The sequence below is a fragment of the Takifugu rubripes genome, chromosome 15 (genome assembly GCF_901000725.2).
Source record: "Takifugu rubripes chromosome 15, fTakRub1.2, whole genome shotgun sequence".
Taxonomy (NCBI): domain Eukaryota; kingdom Metazoa; phylum Chordata; class Actinopteri; order Tetraodontiformes; family Tetraodontidae; genus Takifugu; species Takifugu rubripes.
This window is the reverse complement of record NC_042299.1, coordinates 548434-560597: the sequence shown is the minus strand read 5'-3', so window position 1 is coordinate 560597 and position 12164 is coordinate 548434. Positions and strand designations below refer to the sequence as shown.

At 53.1% G+C, this 12164-nt stretch overlaps 2 protein-coding genes across 4 annotated transcripts; one reads left to right on the top strand and one right to left on the bottom strand.

Annotated features, from left to right (window-relative positions):
• The first annotated feature begins 148 nt into the window (after positions 1 to 148).
• micu2 (mitochondrial calcium uptake 2) lies at positions 149 to 6884 on the top strand. Of its 3 annotated transcripts, XM_029847966.1 has the most exons (13): positions 180 to 267; positions 475 to 609; positions 2221 to 2350; positions 3247 to 3278; positions 3505 to 3580; positions 4523 to 4570; positions 4655 to 4737; positions 5135 to 5188; positions 5284 to 5381; positions 6007 to 6178; positions 6254 to 6362; positions 6445 to 6602; positions 6755 to 6884. In XM_029847966.1, the coding sequence occupies exons 2-13, from the start codon at positions 490 to 492 to the stop codon at positions 6854 to 6856; spliced, it is 1182 nt and encodes a 393-aa protein (XP_029703826.1). In that variant the 5' UTR covers positions 180 to 267; positions 475 to 489; the 3' UTR covers positions 6857 to 6884. The 3 variants fall into 3 exon arrangements, with proteins under 3 accessions (XP_029703827.1, XP_029703826.1, XP_003976641.2); XM_029847967.1 differs by lacking the exon at positions 475 to 609 and having other exon boundaries at positions 149 to 267; XM_003976592.3 differs by lacking the exons at positions 180 to 267; positions 475 to 609 and adding an exon at positions 1173 to 1424.
• Positions 6885 to 8164: 1280 nt separating this feature from the next.
• Positions 8165 to 11022, bottom strand: LOC101069564 (interferon regulatory factor 2-binding protein 1). The gene is made up of 2 exons (XM_003976590.3): positions 9032 to 11022; positions 8165 to 8217 (listed from the first exon to the last, which is right to left on the bottom strand). The coding sequence occupies exon 1, from the start codon at positions 10806 to 10808 to the stop codon at positions 9057 to 9059; it is 1752 nt and encodes a 583-aa protein (XP_003976639.1). The 5' UTR covers positions 10809 to 11022; the 3' UTR covers positions 8165 to 8217; positions 9032 to 9056.
• Positions 11023 to 12164: the final 1142 nt, after the last annotated feature.

Here is a 12164-nt window from a genome sequence, read left to right as displayed (position 1 = left end):
TTGCAAAGTAATGTCAGAAAGGGACAGAGTCAGCTATGGATGCTACGCTAGTGTCAGATTCCTTCTATGCTCTTGGGAAGTGGAGCTCACGTGGTTTAATGTTTAGTGAACTGACTTGTTGGTTTGTGATTGATTTCTGGGTGCATGCATGTGTGCTGATGGATTATTGCACAGCACCTGTGCATGCAACGCCCCTGAAGATTGAATGTGTTCCTTTGGCTACAGAGGGTGAATGGCCCTGGTTCCTGCATTAATGCCGGCATAAAGGTGAGTTTGACACCTTATAGTTAGGTTAGTCTTTAATCTGGTCAATAGTTCTAAATTGATCCTTTTCTTCATTAATATTCTGAAAATATTACTAATTATTATCTTGTTTGTACACATTTTGTGTTGGTTCTGTTCAGATCATTTCAGTATTGAGTATATAAGGTTGATTTCCTGTAATTATTCTCTAATTTACTGTTTGCATCTTAGAGCACACGCAGGTGAATGAATCAACCCCCCAACAGCTGGAAATCGGTAGCTTCCTGCTCTGACCAGAACACTACACCTCCGCCCATGTTGCCCCTCATTACATGTGGTCATTTAGTAGTGCTGTTGGGGAACAATGTGAGTGTGTTGGTGAACGAGAAACTGGGGGAACTACCGTAATATGGATGATGATAGTGATAGGTTGACAAAGGAAGAGAGTCGTGTGTGTGTTTGTGTGTAGACGTATGTACATAGACGTATGTAACATGTAAACATAACTGCACAAACTCTGCACAAGTTTATTTATGGTTTTAAAATGTACATTTCAGTTACTGAATCTAATTAAATTTGCCAAAACCTGTTTGTGGAACCAACCGCTGGCCGCGTTTACAGTTTCGACTTTTTTGGTGATGTTACTGAGATCACGAGCTGCTTGAATGCACCACGGAGCTTATTTACCGTACAATGTGATGTAGACAGGCACTAGCTTTTAAGTGTAGCTAGCGCGACTGTACATATCCACAGCGCAGATGGAGTGACCGCAATAGAATGTCAGTGTTAAATTGATGGTGGTACATGTACGTAACTGGGTATCGAAAGTGCAATAGAGTCATAAACTGTCGCGCTGTTGCATCGGATGAAAGAACCTTCCGATTGCGCTCAGGTGCCTGTTTAGAAGAGTTACGGTTGCGGAGGTGTGGCGTCACAATATCGCGGCCTGGAAGCGGCTACGGAAGTGTGTTAGCTTGGTAAAAATGTTCAGCTGGCGCAGAGTGTTTGTCTTCGCGAGGAAAGCGTCGTGGAGCCCGCGTCCTCCGAGGAGTTCCCCGCGGTATGGGGGAGTCGGCACCGGGGTGTTTGCCTCTGTGGTCGCTGCCGGAGCCCTCGGTTATTACCGATACCACGCAGACAACAGAACGCTGCCTACCACAGTGTATGCTGACGGCCAAAAAGTGAGTCAACATCAAGAGAAATCAGCCATATCGGAGATAGTTTAACTCCTCTATATGTACATACAGCCCACCAAACCTGCTCATCTAGACGATCTGTCTGTGTCCTTAAAATGTGCTTTCAAATAGGATTAAAGAGACACTTTAAAGACGCTCTATAGTCTTATCACAAGGGGCGTGGCCGCCTTCCTTTAATAATAATAACAAGCCCTGATGTGACGTTTTTTTCAGATTTTTCCTGAACGCACCAGCATGATGACTATAATCATGACGACGCTTCAGTGAAAAATCTCAGGATTCTGATGAGTCCTATTTTAATTAAACAGTTTATTGTACTTCAGTGTCCTTCTGGATTTTTGAAATAATTATTTAGGCCTCCAAAACGTTCTTTTTCCTTTATATTTTCCCCGAGCGAGTCCTTCACCCCCGACCTTGGGTTGGAACCACTGTAGCTTTTTTCGTGATGGAGGCGCGCGTGAACGTCGCTGAGCTCGGATGTGTTTTAACTTGAAGTTTGGTTCTTTGCGCACGGAAATGTCGCGATCACGTGACTGGATGGCTGACAGGTACACGGGTACAATATCAATATGGAGCCTTTCTGGACTGTATAATAAGAGATCCGGGGGGTGCAGGATTTTACTGGGTCAGTTCTGCAGGGATGTCCCGACATGCATAGCTCATTATCGTCCTTCCAGTAATGAGCTGGTCCCACTGCTGTCCTCCGCCGGAACCCTTTTCTGCAGAGGTTCTGGCCAGTACGGTGTAATTCTGAGCTTCAGTCCTGTTTCTCCTCTTCCAGGTGGGCTCCATTCCAACGCTCTCAGCCAGGAGGGTCCGCTTCAACCAGTTTGCCTCAGTGGTGTACCAACAGGAGCCCTACATGACCCCCCGGGACTTCCTGTTCTCAGTCATGCTGGAGAACGTTGACCGTAAGATGTCCCTGCGTGGTCACATGGGGTTTTCGTTTCCCTGCAGTGTGGGACTAGTTGGGACGCTGTTAGGGTAGGGTTAGAGTAGGGTTAGGTTTAGCAGGGTTAGGGTTAGGGTAGGGTTAGCAGGGTTAGGGTTAGAGTAGGGTCAGGGTTAGAGTAGGGTCAGGGTTAGAGTAGGGTTAGAGTTAGAGTAGGGCTGGCAGGGTTAGGGTTAGCAGGGTTAGGGTTAGCAGGGTTAGGGTTGGCAGGGTTAGGGTTAGCAGGGTTAGGGTTGGCAGGGTTAGGGTTAGCAGGGTTAGGGTTAGCAGGGTTAGGGTTGGCAGGGTTAGGGTTGGCAGGGTTAGGGTTAGCAGGGTTAGGGTTAGCAGGGTTAGGGTTGGCAGGGTTAGGGTTAGAGTAGGGTTAGGGTTAGAGTAGGGTTAGGTTAGAGTTAGAGTTAGGGTAGGGTTGGCAGGGTTAGGGTTGGCAGGGTTAGGGTTGGCAGGGTTAGGGTTATCAGGGTTAGGGTTGGCAGGGTTAGGGTTAGCAGGGTTAGGGTTAGCAGATGAGCAGTCAAAAGCAGTGGTGAGGGCTCATCTCACTGCAACATCAGTGACTTAAACAAGGAATTAAATATGGACGTTTACCCCAGTTAGCAGTCGTTCACTGATCCTACGATCAATGGCTCACACACACACACACACACACACAGACACACACTCCTCAGTGAGTCCTTGTGTGTATTACCAGTTTGGTTGGTGAACAGTGATGCGTGTTGCTACATGTTAACATTGCTCAGTTTTAGCGTTCTCGTCTATCAGTTGAGGTGTGTTAGCGGAGATGATCAACACTGTTTCTGGACGGCTCCCGTGGGCGCCCTGATCTTAATCCCTGTCCCTGTTCTTCTGATGCAGGAAAGCTACAGAAGAGGATTTTGAGTCAGAAGGTATTTCCAGAGCTCTCCTTTCCTCCTGTTGTGTCATGTGGTCTGTGTGGGTTTCTGGCCCACCACCCCTTCATTTCTAGACCTGAACACCCTCTAACAAAGCTCAAGCTCTGGTCCTGTTAGGGGGACGATGTCCTGATCTCACCACAGCTGAAGCACCGTCATCCTGGTGCAACTGTTCACTTTTCCTCACCATGTCCCTGTTCTGTGTTGGACCATTGTGTAGGACGTTGATCAAATGTTGGCGTCCACTTCACGAGTTAAGGCTGGGAATGACCTGTTCAGAACTTTAGGAGACAACGGTGAGCTTTCATGGTTACCCAGATGTTTGTGTTGCTACATGTGCTCGTGTCTCAGTGGGACTCCTCAGAAATGCAGCGCCTTCTCGAAGGGGTTAGGGTTCGGCCGTAGGGACACCTCAGGCCCCCCCACAGCAGCAGGAACGCAGCCCACTCCCCTTTTTCAATACTGCACTTTTTATTTTGACAGTGACACAATTCTGGCTGCAACATCTGGAACTGACAACACAAACTATTGTAACTTAAACTGTTAGAATGTTTCACCCCGGTCACCAGTCTCCTCGGCTGCGCCGCCGCAGGACACCGGAGGGCTGTTGGGAATCAGTCTGACATGTTCCGACTGGCTCGGTCGGGAAAAGGGGTTCTCCCTGGCGCGCTAACAGACGTTAGCATCACAACCTAACAGCTAACAGCCCAGCCGAGCACGTGCTGTGTGCACAGCTAGCTCAAACGTGGCAAACCCGCAGGTTTAGCTTCTCCTAACTCAGGTAATCACAACGAGCCATGATGCCGAGTCATGATGCAAATGTGTTGTTTTTCTGAACAACACAGCAGCGCTGTCATGACCATCCAGCATACTCACCTTCATAAGGGTCCCAGATCCCACCAAGGGTCCCAGATCCCAGCAGGGGTCCCAGATCCCAGCAGGGGTCCCAGATCCCAGCAAGGGTCCCAGATCCCAGCAGGGGTCCCAGATCCCAGCAGGGGTCCCAGATCCCAGCAAGGGTCCCAGCCACATGATAAACTATGGGATTAGTTATGATTAACAGATATTTGAAAACCCTTCAATCATCCCCAATTCGAGCAAAAGAACTAAAAGGTCCGGCAGCTTGATTGGGGGGTGCAGCCATCCCAGGGGAGGGGGACATCAGCTCATGGGTCTGAGCTGCAGAAGGTCTGCTGGGGGCTCAGAACTGCGGGTTCTAACTCCTGACCATCTTGCAGGGCTGCTGTCCTACACAGAGTACCTGTTCCTGCTGACCATCCTAACAAGTGAGTGCTTCCCCCGTGCTCGTGCTTGGAGAACACCTTGATTTGTGGCGGGGTGCCGCCCTCATGACCATGTCTGTGCTGCAGAGCCTCACACAGGCTTTCACATCGCTTTCAAGATGCTGGACGTGGACGGAAACGAGCACGTGGACAAGAAAGAGTTCCTCAAGGTAGGTTTGAAGTCTTCACAGGAGGCTTTTCACAACATGTTGTCCATCACAGTTTTGTCTGAAATGACGGAGGCTGTTGTGTTTTAAATGTTGAACTGTCACGTCCTTTAACGCTACCCAATGATAGTGTTCCATATGGACCTTGGCACCGCCTGAAGGTGAGGAGGAGCTGCACCGCTTTTGTGTCACGTTGTGGCTGTTTTGCATGGAGAAAATCCAGCTGATCCTCTTCAGCAAGAGACCAGCTGTTAGGCCCAGGCTAGCATGATGGCACGTAGTTGTGGAGCCGTCTTCTTGTTAGCACCACTATTTGGACTGCATGGGATCCTCAATCTCTGCCCTCCGGAACACCTCAGGGCAGAACATTTGAATCTCTTATGGTCTTTTCTTTTTAAAGCTGAAGAAAATAATCGGCAAAAGTAAAGTCAGACTTCCTAAAGACGACGACACGGTGAGTATGGCCGTCCTTGAGGGTGCACGTCCACGTTTCTACTCATATCAGGATCATCTTGCTCAATAGCACTCAGATATTATGGAATCCCACAGAGCCCAGTGGAGGAAGGAGAGGGTGTCAACACAACGCTGCAGGCCTACTTCTTTGGGAAGAATGGACACAATAAATTACAGTATCTTGATTTCTGCAGGTAGGAAGTGTGTGTGGACAGAAACAAGCCTTTATTATTGGGCCCCTCATCATTCAGACTCCTGAGACGGCAGATTCCTTCTGTCACAGGTTCCCCCAGCACCTTTATTTTAATGGTCACATGACATCCTGAAACGTGGCCCCTTCTCATTTAACATGGATCACTTCACCTCCAGTCTGCCCCACTTCACCTCCAGTCTGCCCCACTTCACCCTGCCCCACTTCACCTCCAGTCTGCCCCACATCACCTCCAGTCTGCCCCACTTCACCTCCAGTCTGCCCCACTTCACCTCCAGTCTGCCCCACTTCACCTCCAGTCTGCCCCACTTCACCTCCAGTCTGCCCCACTTCACCCTGCCCCACATCACCTCCAGTCTGCCCCACATCACCTCCAGTCTGCCCCACATCACCTCCAGTCTGCCCCACTTCACCTCCAGTCTGCCCCACTTCACCTCCAGTCTGCCCCACTTCACCTCCAGTCTGCCCCACATCACCTCTGGCACCACTGCGCCCCCGTGTGGTGGAGGACTGACTCCTGTAAACCTATAGGGGTGCAGGGTCCCAGCTCTTTACTGTGGGCTGTCTTGGTTGTTCTGAAGCTCTTCAGCTTGTTTTATGTCCTTCAGGTTCATGGAGGACCTGCAGGCAGAAGTGCAGGAGATGGAGTTCCTTCAGTTCTCCAAAGGCATGGACACCATGAGGAGGGAGGACTTTGCAGAGTGGCTGCTGCACTACACCAACGAGGAGGACAACGAGCTGTACTGGGAGAACATGAGGAGGAAGATCCCCGCTGGGCAGGTGCTTCCAAGGCGTTAGATGTTTGAGTCGGTGTCCACAAACCCACCAAGCCATGTGACGGCCTTTGTCTTGCAGAGCATCACCTTCGATGAGTTCAAAGCCTTCTGCCTCTTCACCAACAACCTGGAGGATTTTGCCTTTTCGGTGAAGCTGGTGGCTGCTGCCCACCGTCCTATTGGCATGGGTAACGTCTCTGCTCCCCACACGTGAGGTCTGACCGACCCTGACCCTGACCCCGACCCTAACCCTGACCCTGTGATCCACAGCCCAGTTCAAACGAGCCGTGAAGATCGCCACCGGCCACGATCTCTCCGATAACGTTCTGGACACCATATTTAAGCTGTTCGACATGGACGGGGACAACTGCCTCAGCCACAAGGAGTTCATCGGGGTGATGAAAGACCGGGTGCTGCGAGGACTCAAGGTGACCCTGAGGGGTGGGGCTGGGGATGGGTGGGGGGGCAGAGGTGTCTGGAGTCTCCAGAGTCAGGAACAGCTGGTGTGGAGGAATCAATTGGCCTTATTAGCCGCCTTCTTCCCTTCTGAGCTTTAAGATCTTTTCTCTGCTCCCTTCAGGTGACGCATCAGAGTGGGATTTCTGGCTACTGGAAGTGTGTCAAGAGAGAGACCCTGAAGGGGGCCAAGGAGGCCCTGGGGGGGGCCGGCTGTCCCTTCTAAACCCACCATTAAAATGAAACCAAAGCGAGTGACTTGAGTTTATTTTGCAGCTGAACTCTGAGGTCAGCGTTCCACATGAACACGTTCAGACACACAAAGGAAGCAGGAGCTTTACACACGTGATACATGGAACCCTAACCCGCTCGGGGGCGAGTGAACACACAGTGTCGGCATGGACGCTTCTTTGGTCTGATAACACGCTCGTATCAAAAATAGAAATCACACAGCTAATTACATGCTAAAGTCACAGGTTCACATCCAGTAATAACAAGATGAGGCTGATGGAGCCACGGGCGCTCCGGCATCAGAAGTAATCATGCAACGATACGAGAGAGAGAGAGAGAGAGAGAGAGAGAGATTGTCGTTGGTACAATTAGAACGTGTTCAACCCTTGGCTGGAGGGAGCTGGGCCGAGATGAGAACACCACCCCTGAGTGCTGCAGCAGGCCAGGCCAGGCCAGGCCAGACTGGACCAGACAGGGCCGGGCCAGGCTGGATCAGACAGGGCCGGGCCAGGCCGGATCAGACAGGGCCAGGCCGGATCAGACAGGGCCAGGCCGGACTGGACCAGACAGGGCCGGGCCAGGCCGGACTGGACCAGACAGGTCCAGGCCAGAGGAGGTCAGACTGGACCAGACAGTTCCAGGCCAGATCAGATCAGACAGGGCCGGGCCAGACTGGACTGGACCAGGCCGGACTGGACCAGACAGGGCCGGACTGGACCAGACAGGGCCGGGCCAGGCCAGATCAGACAGGGCCAGGCCGGACTGGACCAGACAGGGCCGGGCCAGGCCGGATCAGACAGGGCCGGGCCGGATCAGACAGGGCCAGGCCGGACTGGACCAGACAGGGCCGGGCCAGGCCGGACTGGACCAGACAGGTCCAGGCCAGAGGAGGTCAGACTGGACCAGACAGTTCCAGGCCAGATCAGATCAGACAGGGCCGGGCCAGACTGGACTGGACCAGGCCGGACTGGACCAGACAGGGCCGGGCCAGGCCGGACTGGACCAGACAGGTCCAGGCCAGAGGAGGTCAGACTGGACCAGACAGTTCCAGGCCAGATCAGATCGGACAGGGCCGGGCCAGGCCGGACCGGACAGGTCCAGGCCAGATCAGATCAGACAGGGCCGGGCCAGACTGGACTGGACCAGGCCAGACTGGACCAGACAGGGCCGGGCCAGAGGAGGTCCGACCAGTCCAGGTGAAGGTCAGGTCAGTGGGGGCCACCTTAATCATCTGAGATTAGACTTGCATCTAAAGATAATGCCGGATTGCTGTAGTCCGATACCGTCCAGGTGTGTGTGTGGGGGGGGGGGGGGGGGTACTGGCCTGGAGCAGAGACCTCTGAGTCTTCTGGAATCCTGCAGAAAGTGAGAAGCAACAGTGTGAGGGACAACAGACTCTTCATCGATCACAGACCCAAGCGGCCCGCTGGGCTGAACATAGCAGCAGGTCCATCTGCTAGCTTGGGAAGACCCAAGACCGAGGGCTCCAGAACACGAGCATAATCCCTCCCATAAACCCCACAGGCTGTCTGGAAACAGGTTCAAAGGTATATTCAGACGTTCCCCTAAATTGGTTTTAGTCCCAGAAAACCAGCAAGGAAGCACCAGCTGGTCAGTGGTCCACCTGGGTGAAGGGCTTCAGACTGCCCCCTGCTGTTCTGTTCTGGACCTACACCTGGTGGATATTGGCTCCACTGAGGTCTCTAGACCCTCCTCAGGACAGTCGGGGCCACCAATGAGGGACCTCTGAGCTGATCTTCACACAGGGTTCTCCTGGGTGTTCCAGCGCTCAGAGGTGACCCCCGTAGAGGACTCAGGAGCCCCTCACTGGCTCAGCCATCATCAATGTGGCATTGTTGGACACGTTGCCACGCCGTCCTCCACATCGTCCTGGGTTTGGAGGCCATTTTGAAGCATTTGGGAGCGTTTGAACCGAGCCTCCGCGCTCCGAACGAAACATCGGCTCCCTCATTGCTCGTACTTTGATCAAGCAAATATCTGATTACTTCACTTTTCTGGAAAATAATAGACGACATTTGATGTGTCTGGCATCATGCTAATGTTCATGTAGGAGTTTAGAGCTGCTGTGAGGAGTTTACCCCCTTTTTCACACACTTCTGTTACTCTAAACACAGCGTCGGTGCGTCTCCCAGGGGAAAAGCCGTCTTACCGTTCACCCCGCCAGCACGGGGTCCTCAAGGCTCGTTCTCCTTCTTTACCGTCACGTCGTCCCCCGCCAGGATGGTGGAGATCTCTCCCTGCATGAAGGCCCAAGGCACGGTGGACCCGGTCAGAGGACAGCGCTCCCCACTGGGGCAGTAGACCTCCCCACCTTGATCCTGGCTACGGATGAATCCTCGAGTACATGGGAAGCAGAACTTGTGGAGGGGGACGGATGGACACTGGACAAAGTGGGTGTCCTCCAAATGCTCTTGGCAGAGCGTGCAGCACAGCAACGTGGCCTGTGCCGTGCTTGCTGCGTCCCCGGTGCTGGAGTTGGCCGGACCCAGCTGGCCCGGAGCTGGAGCGGCGGCGTTGAACTGGCTGCTGCTGCCGCTGCTCATGGGCTGTCTGCCAGAGGAATAGGCTGTGGACACGCTGGGAAGCTCTCTGGACATCTGGCCGACACTCGCCGTGTCCGCAACGCCCATCAGGACAGAAATGGGCGAGGGCTGATTGTGTGAAGACGTGGGGCCGTCCTGCGGGCTGACCATGCAGGACAGGGGCTCCAGGCCTGAGTGACCCCCGCGGGACCAGGGTTCTCTTGCATGGTGATTGGACAGGCTCTCGCCATTCTCAGAGCTGCCCGGGGACGCCTTGCGACGCCGCGTGGCGCTCTTCCCAGGCACGGTTGGTCCGGCAGAAGCCATCAGCATCCCTGCGTCCGGCTGTGGCAGGACGTCTGGGGCCGGGGCCTCCTTGAAGAGGCGCACGCCATCGTTTAGGAGCTCGGACAGCGCGTGCCAGTCCCCCGCGCCCGGCTGCTTCTCATACTCCACATAGCGGAGCCCAGAGTTCACAGTTTTGCCTGCGTCTTTCGCCAGGTCTCGGAACATCTGCCTCACCAGATCTGGGATGCACGAGAAGATGATTCCGGAGCCGGCGGGATATTCCACAAACACCTTTAGCTCCAACTCCAGCGAGGTGCAGACGTCCACGGCCAGGACGCGGCCCACCAGCGCGTGATCTTTCCTGAAGCGCACGCTGAAGGGGACACAGCTGCTCAGAATGGCGAGCACGTCCTGCACGGCCTTGGGATGGTTGGGCCAACCCTCCACCCGGTTACACACCGCCTCGTTCAGTTCAGCCATAATCTCATTATTCCTCCAAACGGCCGGGTCCATCCCCACCACGGCGGAGGTGCTGGCACCCACGCCCAACGACACCGCCTGCCTTCGCCCACCATCCCCCAGCACGGGCCCAACTGAGACGCCAAGCGGCGCTGCTAGGGACCTGGAAATGGTTACTGGGGCCAAGATGTCATGAGGAGCCGCCAACAAGCCTGGACCAATCAGAGCATGGGACAGGCTGCCGTGGAGACTGGGAGCGGCCCCCACCGCAGTCCTGCGGGTGCTGGGACTGTGTCTGCTGCCCTCCAGCAGCACCACGTCCTCGGCTCTGTGCAGGCCGTTGGGGAGCCGAGGGGCCGCCCGGTACTCGTACTTCTTCTCTGCACGCTCTTCGTGCTGACGTGCCGGTTCCGCGGGTCCAGCAGAGCTGGCCTTGACCTGCTGGGGAGCAGCGGACCGGGCATCCAGAACCCCGTGCGTGAATTTGAGCTGCCTGGCGGTGTCGATGAGCAGCTCGATCCGATCCGCCCCGTCATAGTTGACGCAGCCGCGACACACCGCCTCGCTGAAGTCCCAGAGCATGGCCCAGGGCATCTTGGGCAGGTCGCAGAGGTAGCACCACTGTCGTCGGGAGGAGGACTGCGAGCCGGACGACATGTTGTCCACGGCCTGCTACCAAACTTTCCGTGGGGAAACCGCACGCTGTGTTCGCTCGGTGCCTTTTCAACAATTGGTCAGTTCTGGGCCACCATCGCGACATGCCTCGCCTCGGACATCTGGATTCAACAGCAACTGGATCGCCAGAGTCGACGGAGACGACGCTAAATGTTGGCTTCTTTCTTGTTTTGTTCTTGCCCGTCTGAAAAGGAAGTAAAATGTCAGCGACACCGGAAACGCCCATCCGCCCTCGCGCCAGAGGCGCCCTGGGAGTTGTAGTTTTTCTAACGCTGCCTCGGAAAACACCGAAAACAGAAAACACCGACGATTTGGAAGCAACCAGGGCGGCTGGTCGGTAGATAACGGTAGATAAGAAAGTCGCTAGATAACGTCGGTCACGCGCTTCCAACGAGCCCAAAAAGAGCTCTTTCCATAGGAGAAAGAGACGTCTACACCTCAGCCAATGAATGGTTTGCTGCAACGCAAACCTACTAGTTAGGGCCTTTTAACTACCCTCATTTAAACCACTATATTCCCTTCTTCAGTTAACTGTGTTCATCCGAATTGTGGGGCATCAGAGCATCGGGACCGAGCCTGGCTGCACGCTCATGTGTGACGTGATCGAGGCTCGTGTTAATACAAATGATAAATAATACAAATAGAAAGTTGGTCATTTGTTTCAGCTAACTGGCATTTCATTTATCCTGCTAGAAAAATGATGATATACATATGATATAAAACGAAATTAGACCTTTCACTACTTTCACTTCTACTGAAACTTGTGAAAAGTTTCAATAGAAAAGGCCATTTTGACTTCTGGTGAAAATGTTGCTGCAAACGATGAGATGTGCAGAAAAAGGGGACCGTTGGTCACAAAACTAGTATTTAGGATAAACGACGTGTGAACTGTCTGTTGACTAAGAAGTGAGAGGAGAATCGTCCATTAGTACATTTGTTGTAGTCCAGAATTGGATTTCTCTTCAATACCTCTGGAATCCATTATGGAAACATTGAATTAGTTTAACTGCTCGTTAATTCTGTGCAAGTATTAACATTTAATCATCTCCGATCAATCGGTATCAGCAATCCACTCTTTAGACTTGAGTAAAGTTAGAAACAGATCCACACATTAGGTCATTATAGCTCAAAAGGTAACCAAGGAAGATCCACTTTCAAGTCTTAATCATCTTGATGGTCTGACTGAAAACTAACCGAAATTAGAACTCATCATCAGAGCTCCTCCAAAGACTAACAGTTATTGTGTTGCTATTTTTGTTCAGTTACATTACATTATCATTTCCTGCCTCCTCTTTCAGTCACTGGTTGCAGCTGCTCGGCCACGATCAGGCCGTTGAC